The 21909-nt window shown below is 41.2% G+C and overlaps 1 protein-coding gene across 1 annotated transcript; it reads right to left on the bottom strand.

Moving 5' to 3' along the window:
- Window positions 1–2099: 2099 nt before the first annotated feature.
- Window positions 2100–3519, bottom strand: LOC140672757 (uncharacterized). The gene is made up of 3 exons (XM_072905137.1): window positions 2934–3519; window positions 2426–2796; window positions 2100–2360 (listed from the first exon to the last, which is right to left on the bottom strand). The coding sequence occupies exons 1-3, from the start codon at window positions 3517–3519 to the stop codon at window positions 2100–2102; spliced, it is 1218 nt and encodes a 405-aa protein (XP_072761238.1).
- Between the last annotated feature and the right edge of the window lie 18390 nt (window positions 3520–21909).

Here is a 21909-nt window from a genome sequence, read left to right as displayed (position 1 = left end):
ACGATCCAATTATGAAAATACGCTATATTGTTGAACAATTAAGAACATCCTTTAAAAATGCATTTTATTCATATGAAAAATTATGTATAGATGAAAATTTGTTATTGTTTAAAAGAAGATGTTATTTCAAACAATATGTACCGTCAAAAAGAAGCAGGTTTGGAATCAAATCCTTTTTGTTGTGTGATAGTAAGACAGGCTATATTCAAGATTTACTTATATATTCCGAGGAAAACATGATAATTTCTGAAGATATACCATCAAAATCAATAGGAAAGTCCGGACAGATAGTAATGACACTTCTTAAACATTATCTTGGAAAAGGTCACACACTCGTGATCGACAATTGATACAGCAGTCCCAGTTTATTCCACGAATTACATAAAAACTTAACCAACGCATACGGAACGGTTAGAAAAAACCGGTTGGATATACCAGAATTGAATAAAAAGATTAAAAAAGGAGAATGTGTATTTCGTTCAACAAAAAATATATTAGCCTTGAAATGGATGGACAAAAGGGAAGTGTGGATGATTTCCACTTATCATTCTGCCAATATGATTGATACAAATAAGATACATTATCTAACAAAAGAAAAAATAATCAAACCACAATGTGTAATTAATTACAATAACACAATGGGGGCGGTTGACAAAGTTGATCAGATTTTATATAGCTTAAATTCTACCAGGAAAAGTTTAAAATGGTACAAAAAATAGATAGATAGATAGAATATTTATTGTTTCCTCTTGGGGTTTACAACTCGGTACAAAATTTCCTTAATCTAACTTACCGCTAAACTTATCCTAACTTAACCTAACTGTTGTTTGAAGAGCCTACGATCGTGGGAGACCCTTCTATGTCCCCCCCCAATCGCTCCCATACCCTCCCTACACACACACACATACACCACCCTCTCTCCGCCGGACTTCCGCTTCCTCTTGCCTTAAAAAAAACTTTATTTTCCTTTCTCTTTTTCTACCCCTCGCCTCCCTTTTCTCCTTTCATCCTACCATTCACTCTCATTCTCCCTCTCGTTCATTCTCATTCCTACTACTCTTCTCCCTCCTATCCCTCTCTCTCTCCACCTCCCTCATCCATTCCTCTCCCTCCCCCTCCTCTTCCAGAACCCATCTCACATTATCCTGCCAGCTCCCCTCTCCTCTCTTTCATTTCCTACAACTCTCCCATACATGCTCCCACGTCTCCTCCTGCCCTCCATATAATCTACATTGTCTTTTCCCCTCCTCTTCCCAGTACCTACTTTTCTTCATCTCCCCCCAATCTAAATCTAGCCACCCTTCTCCATCTGCTCTCTCCCCAATCCTTCTTTAACCCTTAACAGTCACCCTGGGTATAATACACCCCAGCGTTTTTTTGACTTCGAAAACGACCTAATAAACCAATGGAAATGGGCCTTGTGTCGCCATCTACAGGGAGTTGGGACCTTCAAATATATTGCTATTTTTTCCATAAAAATGTCTTTTTCATTTTTACGCAAAAAATCGCACCTTTATACCTCAAAATAAATACAAAATAAACTTTTTGGAACATTCGCATAAACTGCAATAATCAGTGAAAAGTGCATCATCTGAGGATGAGAAAACCGTTTGAAAAATTGAAATATCTTAAAAATTGAAAAAGTTACATTCGTTTTTGTGAAAAAAGTCACTTTTCCGACTTTTTTTTCAACAATTTTTTGTCATATGTTAAATTAATTTTTTGTAAATCAAACTTATACAATCTTTTTAAGGAAGGCTTAAACTATAACAGGATATTTTTTTTTTAAGGTCACTTACAATTTTTTATACACGTGCAAACACGCTGGGGTGTATTTCACCCAGTGTGACCGGTACGGGATTCTCGGGAAGTGTGACTGACAAGGGTTAAATATCCCTTCCCCCTTAACTTCCTTATACCATTTATTAAATCTTGCCTCCTCCATCCTTCCCCTTCTTTCTTTCTTCTGCCTCTCTCTGTCTCTATCTTCTATTCCCTTGTACTAGTCCTCCCCCGTCTCCTCCACTCTTATCCCTCTATCTTTAAAGAACCTTTCTCTTTTCTCCTCCCACTTCGACCCCGTCTCCCCTACTTTGCTCCTATCCCTTATCTCTTATAAACATCTCCTTGCTAACTCCCCGCCCCTTCCTTCCCTTAATCTTTTCTCGTAGCTTCATGCTCTTCTTCCCGCTCTCACTCTTATTTTCTCCTTCTGTAGTACTTCCCTTATCATGTATCCCGGTGTCGTGCTGTCCACTCCCAGCACCCACCTTAAGTATCTCTCCTCTATTCTCTCCATCCCCTCCCTCTCTTTCCATCCCCATATTTCTACCCCATACCCCTATACTGTCCATACCAGCCTGTCAAAAAGCCATATCCCCCTTCCCCAGTCCCTTCCAAATCTTCTCTTTCCTATCCCCCATACCTGTCCCATTATTGATGCCGCCCTCCTAACCCTGTCCCTCACTTGTGCTTCCTGTCTCCCATTCCTCTGTAGCGTATATCCTAAATACCTATACTCCTTTATCTCCTCCACTTCTTTCCCTTTCCATCTCCAGCTCCTCTTTGACTTCCTTCCTCCCCTCCCTCTCCTGAATCTCATGATCTTCGTCTTCCCTATATTCACTTCCAGCCCCTTTCTATCCATATACCTCTCTAGCCTATCCATCATGCTCCTCATTCCTTCCTCTTCTTCCGCCACCAGCTCCAAGTCATCCGCATATGCCAGCGTATATATTCTCTCTTCTTCTAACACAACCCCTCCCCACTTTACTTTTCCCAATTCTTCCTCCAGATCTGCAATCAATATGTTGAATAACATCGGACTCAGCGGGCATCCTTGCCTCACCCCCCTCCCCGTCCAAAAACTCTCCCCTATTCCCTGCTCTACTCTTACCTACTTACTCTACCCTACTTTTTATCTCTCCCAGTACCTCCTCTATCCTCCTTATCAGTCCTTCTCTCACTCCCCGCCGTCTCATCATTTCCATTACTATCCACCGAATCAAACGCCGCCCTCAGGTCAACGAATAATGCCACCATCCCTTCTTTTCTCCCCTCCAGTTGCCCTATCAGATAGTTCAGTACGTATACATTATCCATCGTTCTCATCCCCTTCCTAAATCCCGTCTGATTCGGCGGTACAATTCCTTTCACCTCCACTTCTTCTCTCAGTCTCTCCGCTAGTATTGCCGCATACACCTTATATAACGTTGGCATCAGTGTCACTCCTCTGTAATCTCCCACTCCTTTCCCCTCCCTCTTTTTTACTATTGGTACTATCACCCTCTCCTTCCATCCCTCCGGCCACCCTTCTCCTCCCCATACTCTATTACAAAACTCCCATGCCCACTTCTCTAACCCCTTTCCCCTGTACTTCCACACTTCCCCTGGTATCCCGTCTATTCCCGCTGCTTTCACATTCTTTATTTTCCCTATTACCCCTCTGAATTCTTTTAAGCCTATCTCTTCCTCTTCTTCCTCCCCCCTCCTTCTCTCCCTATACCCCCTTACCGCCATTTCCTCTACTCTCCCCAGCAACCTCATAAAGTGTTCCACTCCTCCATCTCGATATCCTCATTCACTCTCTTTTTACTTCTTTTCCTCTCCTTATTTACTAAACCACACTTCCTCCTTTTTCTTAATTTCCTTTGCCCTTTTCTCCCATTTTTCATTATCTTCTTTCTTTTTCCTTTCACACAACTCCTTATACTCCCTCTTCTTCTTATACCTCTCTCCCTCCCCTCCCGCCCTCCGCCAAATCCTTATCTCTTCCCTCACCGCTCTCTTTCTCTCCCTACACTCCACGTCCCACCAACCTTCTTTCCCCCTATCCCTTCTTCCTCTCCCCTCCTCTGTCTCCTTTATCGCCTCCTTTATCTTTCTTTCCATTTCCTCCCATCCTTCATTCTCCTTGCCTTTTCGTTCTATCTCTCCCATTTTATCTCTGAACTTCTTCTTTCCCTCCTTATCCCATACCCCCCTCCAGAACCTCTCTCTCCTTTTTCTCTCCTCCCTACCTCTTCCATCTCCTCTTACCCATACTTCTATCGGGTGATGGTCTGAATCTATCTTATCCCCTACCCTTAAACTCTATCTTTTCCTCTACCTACCCATCCCCTATCATAGTCAATCACCGTGTCACCCCTTCCCTCCTGTGAACGTGAACTCCCCTTCCTCATCTTCTTTGGCCCTCCCATTTATAATTCCCAACCCCCATTCCTCTAAAAATTCTATTAGTCATCTACCCTCCTTAGTCCTTCTTCTTATCCTTTGATCGCCTTCCCGTCTCCTCCTCCTTCTCCCCCCTCTGCTTATCCTCCCTCCTCTGCCGTCCACGCATTAAAATCCCTCCTTATTAACGTTTTCGTTCCCTCTTCCTCCACTCTCACCCATCTCTAATTCCCTTGTCATCCTCCCTACCCCTTCCCCCACGTATACTCCTATCACCCTCCATCTTTCTTCCCCCATCTCACCCTACCCATCATCATCCCTTCCACTTCCCTTTTTATCTTACTTCCTTTTTTCATCCACTCTTTCCTTATACCCATCAACATACCTCCTTTAGGCCTCCTTCTCTTTCCCTCCCTCTTCGCCAATTTACCTCCCATTTTTAGCTCATTCGGTAACCTCTTTTTCATTCTCTCTCAACCCTTCTCATCTAACCATGTCCGATAACACCACATCCCACTCCCTCAATCCTTTCCAGAATTCTTCATCTTTTTTCTTCAAACCTGCCACATTCCAAAAAACCACTCTCCATCCTCTTTCTTCCCCTCCCCCCTCCCTTTTCCTCTCTTCCCTCCTTTTCTGTTTTGTTCCTCTTCTCACTTACCCTATTCCCTAGTTTTCCCCTTGCTCTTCGCTTCTTCTCCTCCCTTCCTCATCTATCAAACCTCCCTCTTCCTCATCTCATCTCCACCACTTATCCTCTATCATCATCCTCCCATATCCCATTCTTATCCTCTTTCCTGCCTTCTCCTCCTTTCTCGCAATCTATTCTATTTTTTATCTCATCCTCCTTTCCTGCCATGTCCAGTCTTCCAAAATTCTTTCTTTCCTCCCCCTCAACCCGCTTTTTTTTCATATCTCTCTTCTCTGTTCCTCGTCCTCTAGTCTCACTAACATTATTTCTCTATCTTTTTCCCTGTCACCTCCTAATCTTTTTACCTCCTTTACTTTTACCCCTATGTCCCTTTGGATCTCCTCCACCACCTCCTTCCTTTTCCCTTCTTTTACCTTCACTCCTCTTATTATTATATTTTTTCTCCTCTCTTCCCTATCTTTCATCTCCGTCTTCCTTTCCATTTCCTTCACCCTTCTTACCATCTCTCCTCTTTCCCCTCATCCCCTTCTTCCCCTTATCCTTTTCTAACTTTATTACCCTCTTTTCTAATCCCATAATTTAATTTTTTTAATTCTTCTCTCTCCTCCTTCCATCTCTCTTCTATCCTTCTCAACTCTTTTCTCATCTCGTCTATCCATCTCTTCATTCCCTCTCTCATCACCCCCTCCATTTCCTCCTTCCACCTCTTCATTATCTCCTCTAAACCTCTCTCCTCTTTCCTGTCCGGAGATCTAGCCGTTTTTCTACTTTTAACGAATATCCCCTCGTCACTTCTTTCCCACTCCTCTCTCTACCTCTTTATCCAATCCTCCATATTCCCCTCGCTCCCTCTTCTCTCCTTTCCCAGCTTCCCGATTCTCCCTATACCTTCCGCCATTGATGCTTCTCTTTCTTTTCTGTTATCTCGCGCCTTTCTATTTTCTCCTTACGCCCCCTACGCTCACGCCTTACCCGCTTATTATCCGTCTTATCCCTCTGTCTACTCCTTCCTCTACGCCTGAGCGTCTTGCCCACTTACCCTTCTTCACTATTCTATCTTCTGTGCCTAACTGTCATTATTCTCCGTTGTCTGTTGATCCTCTTTTTCTCTCTATACCTCGCTCCCTCTGCTCTCTTCACATTCACCCGTTATTCTCACTCTTCCTCTTTCACCCTCACACACTCTCAGCCCCCCTCTCTCACTATAACCCTTGTACATTTCACTTGAAAAAATCTCTCACCCACCACGTGTCACTACTGAACGCACCGGAAACGGAAGTCCAAATGGTACAAAAAATTTTTCTTTCATTTATTGGATTTGGCTGTATATAATACATTTATTTAATAAAACACAAATACCGCGCAGGTAGAATACATGATATAAATTAATAGGTGGAAATCCTTATAATCAGCCTTTTCGCTTAATACAAAGACATTTTCCGTCTCCATACGTAAAAAATGCAGCAATCTGAAAAAACGCAAGGCGCAAATGTAGTGTGCCGCAAACATAACAAAAGAAGTGAGACAAATTACCAATGTAAGAAATGTGATGTAGGATTATGTATTTATCCATGTTTCAAATTATATCACACTTTATTAGACTATTAAATATCTTGCGAAAAAAGCTTTACATTAATATTAAATTTGTAATATTTATAGTAATTCGGTTCAGAGAAATAAATAATATTGTTTTAATGTAGTAAAATTCAGTTTTTTTATTATTGAAATATGTTTTCACAAAAATGCATTTCTACCCAAAAGTTCGCCGTTCTCGGCGTACATCGTAACTCAATTCCTGCCGTATGGTAAGGCCAGTACGTCTCAAAGTCTGCCGTAGTCAAGGGGTTAAGCGACGGGCAGTCGTAACAGAAATTGAATTAATAAGAACTGCATTAGGCAGTCGTCACTCAGATTTGAACGATTAACAATCGTCACGGGCAGTCGTGAAACTGAATCAGAATTTATAATAATTGCATCGAGCAATCGAACATTCAATCAGTCGCGAATAGTAGATTCATAGACAAATATAGTACAACCGTTGCAGAGAATCGTTAAACGATATCAGTCAGGTGTAAGTGACAATTCGATAAGATACGTTTTGAGAATTTAATAAAGTGAGAGTTTAATAAAAAAGAAACTATTGCTGTCAGTAAAAGTCATTGTGCCACGGCCCACATCCTAGGATTTCCTAGCGGATGATCCCAACAAATCCCGTGCCTCACACCCCGAGGCACAACAAATGATATCTTGAAGCCTACAACATCGTCAGCAAATGTATCATCCATAACTGAATTCAATGAAAATCTTTCAGAATCTACATCATCAACAAATATGTCATTTATAATTGAATTCAATGAAAATCTTTCAGAACCTACATCGTCAACAAATGTGTCATCCATGATTAAATTAAATAAAAACGAAAAAAGGAATATGAGAAGTGTAAGGAACTGGTAAAGAAACAGTATCTGTTTTATTATTATGCATAAGAAAATAAATAGTCTGCAACATTTAAATAAAAAGCTAAAATAAATAATTGATAATAATAAATATAGGAAAGCTGTAAGTAAAATTTTTAATCGAGACTAATTAAAAGCATTGTTAAGAAAGTTCGCATTCAAAATTGGTCGAATGAGACAATGCATTAAAATTAAAATTTTCTTGTGGAGTCAGTGGTTATGAGAAATTATTGAGGCAAGGAATACCACTTCCTAGTTTAAAAACTATTTGAATTTTTAAACTATAAAAAATCTTTTTTTAACAAAGAAACAGATATTAAATGTGGATTAATGTTCGATGAAATGGCTATAACATCAAAAAAATATTATAATCCTGCAACGGGATTATTGATAGGAGATATAACATTTCCTGGTGAGAAAGATGTAGCTACACATGCTCTTGTTTTTACGCTTGTTGGGATTTGTAATCAATGGAATCATGTAGTGGGGTATCATTTTACAGGAAACAATTTTAATAGTAATACTTTAAAACAAATTATCTTTCAGATAATTAATAAAGCAGAGAAACTTGGTTTCCACGTCAATTTTATTACATGGGTTCTGGAAATAACGGTTTATGGAAACTGTTGGATATCAATACTGGTAGATTTAGTAAAATTAAAAACTACATTATACATTAGATGATAGTCGTTATTTATATGTTATTGCTGTACTGATGTACCTCATATTTTAAAAAATGTAAAACAAACCTTATCAAATAATGAAGTCATAACCATTTGATGATATAGTCAGTAAATATAATTCACTTTCTAATAAAATAGAGTTAAAGCATTTCTACGAACTAATAAGTATTCAAGAAAATTATAAACTGCTACTAACACCTAAATTTAAAAAAAGATGACTATTAATGTGAGATTAGTATAAGAAATAGACAGGCGGCAGGATGGTACAAACTAAAATAAATATAACAAAATTCCTTCTTTTAAAAAGTCCTTCTTTTAAATTAATTGATACAATAACTGTGGCGACCAGAGGATAAGGATAGTAACCCGAAGTGGTAACGCGGGAGGGGTTCAGTGCACGATAGGCTAGTTTTCAATTTAGTCTTTATTCGTAAAATAAGTGACACCCAAATAAAGTGAGTTTTTTCGTCAATTTACAAATAGCGTTGATGGCGGCGAGCAGACGGTGCGTGCCGCCTTGAACTATTAAGTCTCGGTGCCAATAAGACGGGTGGAGAGACCAACGGTCGCGATCCGCAAGCGACGGAACGAGAACGAAAAAAGGCGCGGGATGGCGTTAATTCGATTCGCGACTACGATTATTTGTCTTAGGCAACTTCTATAACACGAGTGTCGAAGAACGGTCGATCCACGGAGTATTTATAGTATAACGGATTCTCGATTGTTCTAGACGTTTCGAGACCCGTTTATTTGTTGTTTTGCTATGCTTGTCAAAGTCACGGCTAATAACTCCATTCGGTTTAGGTTGTTGATGTTTTCGATCCGTCGACCAACCGTTTCGAGATAAATCTTGTAGGCTCCTTGCCGCGCTGTCGAGCGCAGGAGAGCGGAGAGAGCTGGCTTAACGCGCCTTAATTTTTTAGCGCTGCGGGGGACGCGCGCAGGTTGTTCGGCGTGGCTTGTCTGATTGCCTTATTTGATTTGCGTTAATTATCGCGGGGCTACTTTCGCAAGGCTCACTCCGCCGATAGCGAACAATAACGCAAATTGTTATGCAACATCAAGAACTGAACTTGAATTAAAGCTTCAATTAAGGACATGAAACCAGTTGTTGCAACAAATAAACTTGAGATCGCAATGTCAGATTTTAACTAACAACCAAAAGGATGAATTTCTCTAACGAATAACTCAAAACAAAACACAAGTACTTAAACTAGCAATTTAGTTATTAACTATTAAATAAACTAATAAACAACGGATGATAATCTTGAAAAGGAATTGAATTAAATAAAATTTAATTCTAAGTATCAAACATAATAAATAGAACTTATAAATGAGTAGAAAGTTTAACTCTGATTTGTGCAGATCCACTGTAATTGTAAGTCATATAGTTAGATTATTATTTAAACATAAAAGTTTGATACAATGTTTCCTGAAATAATAAATGGTTTAAGAGGTTAGTCCGCACTTGAAGGCCCGTCAACTAAGAAGGGAGCGTTCCGAAGGAAAGCAAGAAAGAAACGATACACACTTATAAGCTCGAGCGTTAACAACAGGGGGAGCCTATAAGAGAGAGAAAGTTCAAGTACTTACAAGCTCGAGCTATTCTTGAAGGGAGCCTGATGAGAGAGAGAGAGAGAGAGAGAGAGAGAGAGAGAGAGAGAGAGAGAGAGAGAGAGAGAGAGAGAGAGAGAGAGAGAGAGAGAGAGAGGATGAACTTCTCTTAGTCTATGTGTTTAATTTCATCCGGCAAAAATTGCTGGAAAAGGTCTCATGGTTTCTTTACCTAAGAAGGTCCTTTACGTGATTTCTCGAATATCCAGTTATTCACTTGAGAGCTGATAATCTCAGTTTTCTAAAGGTAACTCGAGAAGGTAGCCGATTAGGCGAGATATCACTGTTCTCCTTTCCAACCTTTGAAACGCGATCGACAAAATTAGCGTTAACACGCGAGATACGTTGCGTCTCGAGAATCGTCACGAACAGAGAGAACAGAAGAAGCACACATGCGAGTCACCGATAGTGCGACGCTCATTGGCTAAACGCTCGTGTGTCACGGCCGCGCCTAATTGGTCGCAGAGGAATCTTCGAAGGGTTCGCTCGGTTTTCATCCCCACTCCATCCACCATCTTATATCGTATTATAACTAATAATTTTGAAAAAAATTTGCAGTTGAATTACATTATATGTAATGTAATATACACTATAAATGCGTATATGTAATATTATTATTACATTTAACGTGACTAAAACACCAAATTTTTTAAAATCAACATACTTGATATAAAAATATGTAGATACAATGTAACCGATTCAAAATATTCTAACCGAAAGTAAAAGGTATTTGTGGAACCATATTTTCTAATTTATAGTTTTTAAATCGGAAAAGATCAGAGATTTAACTCATATACAGGATGTTTGGAAATTAAACCGACAAACTTTGAAAGGTTGTCGGGGGCACTAAAAAGATCATTTTTCGCAAATAAACCTAAGGTCGGAGACGTGTCGTTACAGCGCTATGGCACATTGAGTGTTCAAAAAAGGTCGGAAGAAAAACTGAATAACTTTGAAACAACTGATCTAAAGTAGATAATAATGTTTTAAAAAGGTTTCGAGGAGGGCTACATAAATATGCGATAAAAACTAGGCGGTTTTATTTAAAAAATTCAAGGTAATTTTGACCTGATTTTAGCGACGTTTCCGATCCTAGCTTCATTTGCAAAAAATTATCCTTTCGGTGCCCCCGACAACCTCTGAAAATTTGTGGGTTTAATTTCCGAATACTCTGTATACATTTTTTTATCTTTATTGTATGTATCGCAATAATACGGATATACAAATACTATACGGAAGAAACATATCGATTTACGAATACATGTGAACATAATTCATACATATGAAAGAAAATTAATATAAACGCTTTTTACAATTATTATATATTGCTAAGAAAAAAATATAAGATAAAAAGTTTGTATTTCAGATGATTATCAACAAATATAAAAATGTTATATTTTTTTATCAATGCGCATTAGAATTCTATATACAGGATGTCCCAAACTTACCGAATCACCTGTTAATGGTGGATTCCTGAGGTCATTTAGAGACGAAAATCCTAATACCAAAATGTCGAGGCTACAATAGTTTTCAAATGAAGTTTAAAGTTGATCAATTAGCATGACAAAATTTCACGCGCTCAGGCACGTCGCATATTAAAAGTGCTACCGCACTAAATTTAATTATCGACATTGAAATATTGATAAATTATGTATTTAATTTATTGTTAAGTTATTGTTATGTAGTAATTTATTGTTATTAAAATAATTTTATAAATTTATCTCCTTCATGTTCGGTTAATAAATTTCGGTATTAGAATATCTCGACAGAAAATCCTCGTAATTCCGCGCGCAACATCGACATTGAATTTAATTGGGTGGTTAGGTTAGAGAAAATCCACAATTACGAGGATTTTCTGTCATTGCGGAGATATTCTAATACCGAAATTTATTAACCGCACATGAAGGAGATAAATTTATAAAATTATTTTAATAACAATAAATTACTACATAACAAGAGAAGGGGGAAAAGATGACGGATGGGAAGGATGGGCGAGGTGAGAGTCTGTGGAAGTTTTTGGATTTTAAAGAAATAGGTAAAGTTGTGAGTGGAAGAGAAAAGTAAAGGGAAAAGTGGAGGGTCAGTGCAACACGGAAGAGTGGAGTGGAAGAGAAGGGTAAATGGAAGAGAGAGCTATAGGGACAAGAAAACCGAAGCGAAAAGATGGTAGAGATGACGTGAGGGAATTGATGAAGTGAGAATAAGAGAGGCCGAGTGGAACGAGGAGGAGAGGGACGGATTCTAGAGGATGGAGGAATGTTGGTGGAAGAGTGTTGAGGGACTGGAGAGAAAGGAGACAGAAGGAAAGTGAAAAGGAAAAACGGAAAGATGGACAGGAGTGGAGGCAAAGGGCGAAGAGAGGAAGGGGAAGATGGCGGAGAATAATCGGCATGGAGAGAACGGTGCGCGATGAGATGGAGCGGTGGAGGGAAAGGGGAGCGGAGTATGGACGGCGGACGATAGGATGGACAGAAGGTGATAGGATGCAGACTGAAAGTGTAATGTCGAAGGTAGATCCGATAGATCGATATCGGAGAAAAGCCGGCCAAGATATCGATGTCGAAAGGTGCGAGTGGACGGGATAAAGCGCACACGTGGTGACAGATTGAAAGGAGAGTAGAAAGGTTAAGTGTGCGAGAGTGTTGTGAAAGAAAAAGAGTGAGAGAGAAAAGAGGAACGAAGCAGCACGAACAAGGCAGCGGAGAGATCGATGTCGGTAGGAGGCTGGTCGATATGTTGATTGGGCAGTAGTGGATAGAAGAGATAAGGTGCAAGTGGCAGAAGGTTAGGAGAGAAGGCTAAGCAGATAGAAAGAGGAATGATAAGAGTGAGAGTAAAGAGGAAAGGAAGAGGAAATAGAAAGAAGGAAGAAGGAGCTAGGAGAGATGGAGGAGCTAAGAGGGAGAAGGAAGGAGATGGGAGAGATGAAAGATTGCATGACGGAGTTGCTGAGGGTAGTGAAGAAGATCCACGGAGAGCTGGAGAGTAGGAAGAAGAGCAAAGGGAGAAAGACGGAAGATAGAAAGGAAGGAGATGAAGGAGGCTATGATGGAGAGAAGCGTGGGCGATGATAGGTGGAGGTTATGTGCGGATACTGAGTGGGAAACAGAGAAGGGAAACAAGTGAGGAGAAACGCGGAGAAAGGAGAGAAGGGAAGAGGGTGATAAAGGAAAAAGAGGAAAGAAGGATGGAGGAGTGGCAAGGGGAAAAGAGAAGAGAGAAGAGGAAGGAAGGGAAAGGAGAAAGGAGAAGAAGAATGTTTCAAAGTGAGTGATGAAGAGGAAGAGAGAAGGGAAAACAAGTGAGGAGGAACGCAGGAAGAGGGGAGGAGGGAAGAGGTGGAAAGGAAAGAGAAGCGGATAAGGAGAGAGGAAGGAGTTAAACGGGTGAAGAATGAGGCAAGGAGGACCAGGGAGTACAGGGAGGAGGTGAGAGATGTTGAGGAGAAATAGAAGGGAACGTGTGGCATGGAGAAATTGTAAAGACGAAAAGGAAATAGAAGTAATGAGAGAGAATAAAGAGTAGATGAAGAGGGCAAAGAGAGAGGAGAGGGGACAGAGGATAGAGAAGAAGGAAGAGATGACGGATTATAGGGGGTGTGAGAAAAGGAGCGGAAAATTGGGGGAGGGGGAAACGAAGAAAGAAGAGAAAAACAAATAGAGCGAGGAGAAAGGAGAGAGAGAGGGAGAAGAAACAGAAAGAGAGAGAGAGAGGAAGAAGAAGAGAGGAGAGGAGGAAAGAAGAGAAGAGAGAGGAAGGAGAAGAGATGGAGAGATGGAGAAGAGGAACAGAAGAAGAGAAGAGAGAGGAGAGAGAAAGAGGAGAGAAAGGGGAAGAGAGAGAGAGAGAGAGAGAGTTAGTGTGAAGGGGAGAGAGTGAGAGTGGAAGAATACAAACAAAGAGAGAGATGTATGAGAGAGAGGTGAGGATATAAGAGGGATGCATGAGGGGGGTGGGTTAGGGACAGAAATAAGGTTAGAGTGTGAGGGATGGGGCGTTTCTAAAAGCATTGGGCAATTCGTAAGGGAGTTTTAGGTTAAGGAATAAGAGAGAGAGAGAGAGAGAGAGAGAGAAGGGGTGGAGGAGAGAGAGGAAACTAGGGATATGAGAGAGACACTTGCCTTTTTTAGATGCGGGAAATGAAGGGAGAGGAGGTTAGAGAGGAGAGAGAATGAAAGGTGGGAAGGAAGGGGGGTGAGAGAGAGAGAGGCGTGAGGAAAGACAGGGAAAGAAAGAAGAGAGAAGGATGGGCCGTAAGAGAGGGAATGGGAAAAAATTTTTGTAAGGTCATAGGTTGGCCAGGTTCGCGGAGAAGGGGATGAGAATAGGTAATAGGAGGAAGTGAGAAAGTAAAGGGGAGACGGAGAGAAGGACAAGGTTATTTTTAGATGTGCAATTGTATATATTTGTAAATAGGTATAAGAATGAGTGAGAAAAAAGGAGGGAGTTTATAAGGAGTTTTTGTAAGGGATTGGTGGTCCCCGAGAAACACCATGTAGAGTTGAAAACTCCAAGGGGAATCAAATAAATTATATACTATACTATATAACAATAACTTAACAATAAATCAAATACATAATTTATCAATATTTCAATGTCGATAATTAAATTTATTGCGGTGGTACTTATGCGACGTTCCTGAGTGCGTGAAGTTTAATCATGCTAATTGGTCAACTTTAAACTTTTATCATTTGAAAACTATAGCCTCGACATTTTGGTATTAGGATTTTCGTCTCTAATTGACCTCAGGAATCCACCATTAACAGGTGATTCGGTAAGTCTGGGACACCCTGTATATATATTTACTAACTGTAATAGAGTAATATTGAATTTTATATATTGCTTTACTTAACTTAAATCACTTATAAAAAAAAGTTTTAGAAAAACTATATTATGATTTTTTTATTTAGAACATCAAAATGATATATGTGAAAAATTCCTTACATTTAATCTTTATTTAATAGTTGTACATAAAAATTAACAAAATGAGTATGAAAGAATAAATTTACAAAACATTAATTAAATATAAAAATACTTTTTTATTGCAAAACAAATTAAAATACTTATTTATTGCAAAACAAATTAAAATACTTTATAATATCACAAATACTTCCTGTATCACAAATACTTATATTGCACATTAAGAAAAGAGAATGCATTGCCATAGATTTACTATCGTAATGCTTGCGTATAATACTTTTTTGTTATAAATTCTTAGTCTAAATATAGTAAATCTTGTTATAATTTTAAAAAATAAATTATGACAGTTACTTAATATATGATCAACATTGACTTTCGCAAATTCAGTTTTTAGAAATAATGTTCAATTAACATTTTGAAAATCACTAAAATAATTACAATAATAACGAAAAATTTGTTCTAATATTATAAATCTTTTAAATGTTTCAACGTTAACAAAATATAAGGAATATGGTTTATGTTAGGTAACTATAAAATTTTAGTTGTCCAAATTTAGTAAATAAAAGACGCAATGGATTTAATGATGTTACAGATTAGAGACATTTATTACATGTTGTACATGTTTTTGTAATAGATCTTATAATGTATCCAGCTATGTTATACAAACTATTCAATTCTAAATGTGACAAATTTGATACATAATTTCTATTAAAAGGGGAAATCTCAGTATTTTCAATTTTATTCATCTTATCAATCACAGATTTTTTTTTCTCTTTTGTAAATATTCAAGACATCCTGATAAATACTGTCCATCGTTTTTATCATAATTAGTATTATTAATATCTTTCATATACATTGCAATAGCAATTAATTTTAAGTCATTTGTAAGTGGAGTAGGTATAACTTTTTTGCGTGATTTGAGAAAAAAGGTTTTTGACACATCTTGTGTAAATCTTGATGTCAAAATATACTGAAAGTTTCTTTTTGTTATTAAATATTCAGTTAATTCAATAATTGATTATGTATTTATCATTATGCCTCTTTATACGGGTTTGAATCCACCAATTACCTATTTTTAAATTTGTAAAAATATTGATAACTTCATACAAATATCAATATTTTCCTCATATAAATTAATATTATTTTTACCTAACGCTATTTTATAATATTTCGATGTCATTAAAGAAAACCATTTACAAAAATTTTTACAAACTACACAGTGGAAATAAACTTTGGTTTGTTATTCTTTGATGCTAATAATTCAAATGACGAACTTACATCATGAAAAAAATACATGTTTAGCTGAGGAGAGGGGGTAAGATGGCGGATGGAATGTACGTGTGAAACGAGAGTTCGGAGAAAGATCGGAGTACGAATGGATAGAGATAGTTTTGAGTGAAAGTGAAGAATAGAGGGACAAGGTTGAGGAGGGACTTAGTTGTGGGAGAAAGTGGAGTGGAGGTGGAGGACAAATGGAGTAAGGAAATATGAGGATGAGAAAGTCGAAAGGAGAGAATGAGAAGGATGACGTGGAAGTGTCATGGATGACAGGAGAAAGATAAGGTAGTGAGTGGAACGTGGAGAAAAGCGAGGGAGTAAAAGAAGGAAGAGGGAAGTTAGCGAGGAGTTTGTCTGGAGAGGAGCCAGGAGAAGAGTGACGGAAAAGAAATGATAAAAAAAGATAAAAGGGAAAGAAAAGAGGCTTGAGGATAATGAGTGGAAGCAGGGAGCGGAGAGGAACGGGGAGAGGTTGGCGGACACGGGTCGGTAAGGAGAGAGCGAAAAGAAGGAGCGGTGCGATAAGAGAGAGAAGGCGGAGTACTGACGGTAAATGGCAGATGGCGGTAGGAAACGGTTAGAAAGTGTAGCGGAAAATGATCCCGATATATCGATATCGAGGAAAGCGGCGAGCAGGGATATCGATTAGGATAAGGACGAGTGAACGGACTAAGACACGTGTGTTGAGAGGTTAAAGGAGAGTTGGGAATAAAAGGAAAGAAGACAGTGAAGTGTGTGGACAGAGTGGAGGAAGGAGAGTGGCGCGAAGGAAGAAGAGAGAGAGAGAGGAAATGAGGAGAAAGGGACAGGGAGGGATGGAGGAGCTGAGGGGGATAAGGAACAAGATGAGAGAATTGAAAGAGTGGCTGGTGGAAATGCTAGTGGTGGTGAGGAAGATTTGCAGAGAGCTAAAGGTGAGGAGGGAGAGCAGGGAAGGAAAGGTGGAGTGTGAGAGGAGAGAAAAGGTGAAAGAGGAAAATAAGGAAAGAGGAGCGGCGGAATGGCAGGGGGAACAGAGAGGAGGAGGTAAGGGAGAGGAGAGAGGGCCGAGAGAGAGTGATAAGTCGAGTGGTAAACGGGAAGAGGAAGGTGACAGGGAAGAAGAGGAGAGAGGAGTGGAGCAGCGAGGGGAAGAGAGTGAAGAAGAAGGTCGGATGAAGGAGAGGAGGAAGAAGCATGAAGAGAAGGGGAAAAGGACAGAAGTGAGTGACGAGGTTGATGACAGGAATGAGAAAGGAGAAAAGGAGACCGGAAAGGAGAAGAAGAGGGAGAAAGAAGAGTTAAGGAGAGAAGAAGGGAAGGGGGGAGACTGGATCGAGTACTGAGTAGGCAAAGAGAAGCGGGACAAGTGAGGAGGAACGCGGAGAAAGGAGAGAAGAGAAGAGGGGGATGGAGGAATAGGAGGAAAGAAGGAGAAAAAAGGAAAAAGACGGAGAAATGGAGAAGGGAGAAGAGGAGCAGGAGAAGAAGAGTGAGAGAGGATAGAGAAAGAGAGAGAGAGAGAGAGAGAGAAAGAGAGAGAGAGAGAGGAGAGAAAGGGGAGGAAAGAGTGAGAGAGTGGTGAGGGGGAGAGGGAGAGAGTGAAAGAATACAAACGAAGAGAGAAATGTATGAGAGAGAGGCGAGGATAGAAGAGGGATGCATGAAGAGGGGTGGGTTAGTGACAGGAATAAAGTTAGAGTGTGAGGGGTGGGGCGTTTATAGAAGCATTGAGCAATTTGTAAGAGAGTTTTGAATTAAGGAGTGAGAGAGTGAGAAACGGGAAGGAAGGGGGGCGACAGAGAGAGAGGCGTGAGGAGAGACAGGGAAAGAAAGAAGAGAGAGGGGTGGGGAGTGAGGGAGGGAATGGGGAAAAAGTTTTTGTAAGGTCGTATATGGCCAGATTGCGGAGAAGGGGATGAGAATAGGTATGAGAAGAAGTGAGAAAGCAAGGGGTTACGGAGAGAGGGACAAGGGTATTTTTAGGTGTGTATTGTAATATTGTAAATATGTATGAGAGTGAGAAAGAAGGAGGGAGTCTGTAAAGAGTTTTTTTTGTTTTTGTAAGGGGTTGGTAGTTCCTGAGAAAACACTATGTAGAGTTGAAAACCCCAAAGAAAATCAATAAATTTTATCTATCTATCTATCTATCTAGTTATGATACGAAAATATAATATATTGATTTGATTGATGCATCCAAGCCAAAACATCTTTATTGAAAGTGGAAGGCATTATTAAAATTTCTGTATTTTGTTTGCAGACATTGGTAAAATTTATTTTCCAAGTTTCAAAAATGTTTTTTACATTTGGTATCTAGTGCCATTGTATCTTTAAAATTGGCGCATTGTGGCTTTAGGTTTTCAGAAGTGGCGCATTGATACATCTAGAACCTGGCAACGAACGCCATTTTTGCATCGAAGCTAGTTGGACGTGTTCTTGAGTGCCTTCGCGGTATATGTTTAAAAAACAATTCATTTCTGAGCTACTCAATAGTGAAATTTTACAAAAAAATCTCTTATTAGACATGTCGATATCGAGAAAAAATATCGAATATGAATATATTTATGGCGGTTACTACGTGGAGTCCCGCCTTCGTGTTTGTTCGCTTTCGTATTCGCAAGGGAAGAGGCGGTGGTAGGCGTGTACCGAGACACAGTATGTGGTTTGTTTTGATGATGATTTATTCTTCCTCTATTTACACGTATGATTATTTACACATGTGTTGAATGTGGTGTATGTACAGATGCTGAAGTGTGAGTATTTTGTGTGGGCCCTGAAAAGGGCCGGTGTGTTTCGGCGTTAGCCTCACTTGCGCCAGGAGATGGAGGGCCTGGTTTTTGTCCATTTGAGCGTGGAACGGGGCTTGCAATCGTTATTGTTGCAGTCTCTGTCTCGCTCCTCTTTGATTGTGGTGTTGGACTCTGCGTGACAGCGGATCTCGTTTGGTCTTTGCGATGCGGTTGATCGCAAAGATGTGTGACTTTGCGTGGCTCGCTCCTGACTGCCGGGCTGGCTCTGTGTCCCGCGGCTTATGAGCCCGACGGTTATCGTCTGCGTTGCTGCGTTCCGCAACGTTACTGTGGTAGGCACCGAGGTAGGAGACCCTGGTGGTGGTGACAAACGGTCCGGTACTCGCCACGGTATGCTGGGTGAAGTCCAGCGTCGTACTCGAACGTCCCACGTCGTAAGGAAAGCACTTGGCGGTCGTGTCCGCTTCACTGGTGATGATGGGGATCAGCCTCCACGGCAGCAAGGAAAATCCCACTCGTCGCGGCCGCTCCTTTGGCTCCTGCTGATGGATAGCCGGCCCTGGTAATCGGGGCGGATATATCTTAAGTGACGCCTTGCACTCTCAAAAATGGCGGTTCTGTTTTCGCTTGACGCTAGTCGCAGAATGGTCGGTCGCTCCTTCACTCGTTACGCTTATATACCGCACTGACCGTTTTCTGCTCTCGGGTGGTTCCCTGGCTTGCGCCGCGTAGCGGCGGCCCGTGTACTAGACGCGCGAGCCGCGCTCGGCGGTTTGCGCGCGTGAAGGTGCTCGTGCGCGTGTTGTGAGGTTTGCTTGCGCAAAAGCGCTTGTGGCGTTTTGCCATAGCCACCACAATATTCATCAATTTAAAAAATATTTATGTTAATATCAAATAAATGCTCAATATATCGAATAAAATATTGAATAATCGATATTTTTTATAAAAGTTATAAAAAACTGTATTATGAACATTTTATTATAACTTTTATAATAATTAATTTATAATAATTTTTTTAAGAAATGTAAGAAAGTATTTTATTTTATTAAAATTAATTTATTAAAGTAAAAATATATTTCAAATCGCCTTACGCGATCAAGTTAAATAAAAATATATTTAGCATACATTAAAGCGTATAATTAAAAATATTGCATATAAGTATTCCATATAAGTATTGCATAAAATCACAAAACAAAATCACATTATGAGAATAATTATGCATATTTTTTGCACTAGAATTTAAATTGTACTCGTTGCGACGATTTTTCCCGTCGGGTGGGAAGGGACAGGCGGCGAACAGGAGAGCGGGGTGGCCAGTAAGTCGTCCTCAGAAAAAGAGTGGCGAAAGGGGGCGGAAGCGAGGTGACGTGACAGGCAGGAGGCGATGCGCGAAATATACCCTGAGCGCCAGGCGCGGTCTTTCACGCGTCAAGTCGCGAAAAGGCGCGAAATTCGCTATGAGTTAGTTGGATATTTCTCCGCCCGTCACGACGGGCCAGCTCACCTAACAGTAAGGGGGAGAGTGGTTTATGAAAGGGGCGGTTTCCGAAGGAAGTGCAAAGGCTTATTGGTCTGCGAGTAGGGGAAACCTCTGGCTCAAAAAAAAGAACACGTAGTTAAGATAATAAAACGTAATGACAGCTTTATTCTGTCGGACGACCCGGAAAGTCGCGGGTCCAATGAAGTACAACAATAATTCTTGCCCGAGATCGACAGTACACACAGAACGATAGACTTCCTCAACTTCGCGTGAGAACGCCAAGAAACAAGTTACAGTACAAGAATCTATGACGCGACAATCGTTCGCAAGATCGACGCAATTACCGCAAGTCTGATGAGACAACTATACGAGACCGACACCGCGGCCACGATACTCTCGCGCCGTTGCTAGAGCGTGGTCGCAGCCCCCGAAATGGCGCACCCGATGGTTGAGGCAGATACGCCTTCGACAGCTCTTTCTTTTCGACAGCCGATCACCTTGGCAGCAACAAGCCGCTGGAAGCGGGTGGAACCCGCAACGAGACTGGAGATCGAGAATCGAGGCCCTTTTCGGCGTACGCGAATCGCGCGGTTCGCTCACAAGAATTCGGTGGTACTCACCCTACGTTGGCGGGGGAGGAAATGAGTCTTTTCCTGGGCCCCACGAGGCCTCTACTAGTGCCGGCTGCGCCGCTCCTCCACCAGGGAGGCGGTGACACGCACTTTTCGCACCCGCTGGTATGAACACTGAGATCTCACAATCTTTCTTGCGCAGGCACACGACAGCACTCTCGGGGGAATCCGGCGATTCCACCCGGCGACAACTCACGAAAACCATACCGACAACGAGGTGTATTTTTGACACGATTAATCGGTACGCAAAGAGACGAACGATAACGCCGGGTAAGCCAACGCCTTATGATCCTCTCGATCCCCTTGACCACGGTCGCTCTCCAAATCCGAAACGTGAATACTATAACACCAAACGAAATCACTAACAGCCCATTATGGCGCGTCCGAGTCAGAAGGGTCGACTACGCGGATCATGTCGGTGGTGACGTAAATCGCGTTACAAATATGCGCAAAAATGTTGGACAGCCTCACCGGTGAGGCTTTCTCTCCGACTTGGTCCTCAATCTTCGCTCTCTTGTCGCACCGAGTACACTTGCTCACGCTCGCCGTCGTCTCGCTTTGCGGGGTCGCATTCGACTGATCGAGATTAAGTCGAATCTCTCTCTAAGCTCCCAGGAATGCGCATTTATTCCTGCCGCCCTACCGCTCTTATCGGTATCGGCGAGCGGGGAAGGTGCTTTGCGCGCTCAAAATTTGATTTCATGCACGGACGTGTCACGTGCTCGGGCGCCCGGGCCTTCGGCGGATAGGTTTCGCACCGCGAGTGCTCTTCTGGCTTCCTCGCGAGATTCCTCCACCTTGACAGCGTGGGTGAGCGACGCAGTCCGGGTATGTCCCCTCGGGGACGTAGCCCTTCCAGGGGCGTCTCTGTAATTTTCCGGCTTGCTGTCAGGGCGCCTTTCTCGCCCTCAGCTGTCGGTCGGCCCTGTCTTGCCGGACCGATCCTCCGAGCGCTCGCGAGGCTCCGCGAGGATGGCCGATCCTTGTTGTTGCCGAGCTCCTGTTTACGGCATTCCTTAGCTATTATTTCTTTTGTGATACTCCTTGTCATAATCCCTCGTTGTCACCGTGATTTATGGCCGGAAAATATACAATATAGCGTTTATATTTAAATTCAAATAATCAAAATCGTTCGTCTCTTTGGGAATCGCGGTAGGGCTCTCGATATCTCGACCGGCGCGTATACTCGGTTCGAGTTTCGCGGTACTTTTTAGCGGGGTGGACGTCCGTCGTGACGACCACGTCACATCGTATATATAATATATATAACACGTTTGTACGTGACTTTTCAA

Source organism: Anoplolepis gracilipes, chromosome 13 (genome assembly GCF_047496725.1).
Source record: "Anoplolepis gracilipes chromosome 13, ASM4749672v1, whole genome shotgun sequence".
NCBI lineage: Eukaryota > Metazoa > Arthropoda > Insecta > Hymenoptera > Formicidae > Anoplolepis > Anoplolepis gracilipes.
Note: the sequence above shows the minus strand (reverse complement) of the source record. Positions and strands in the feature narration are given on the sequence as shown.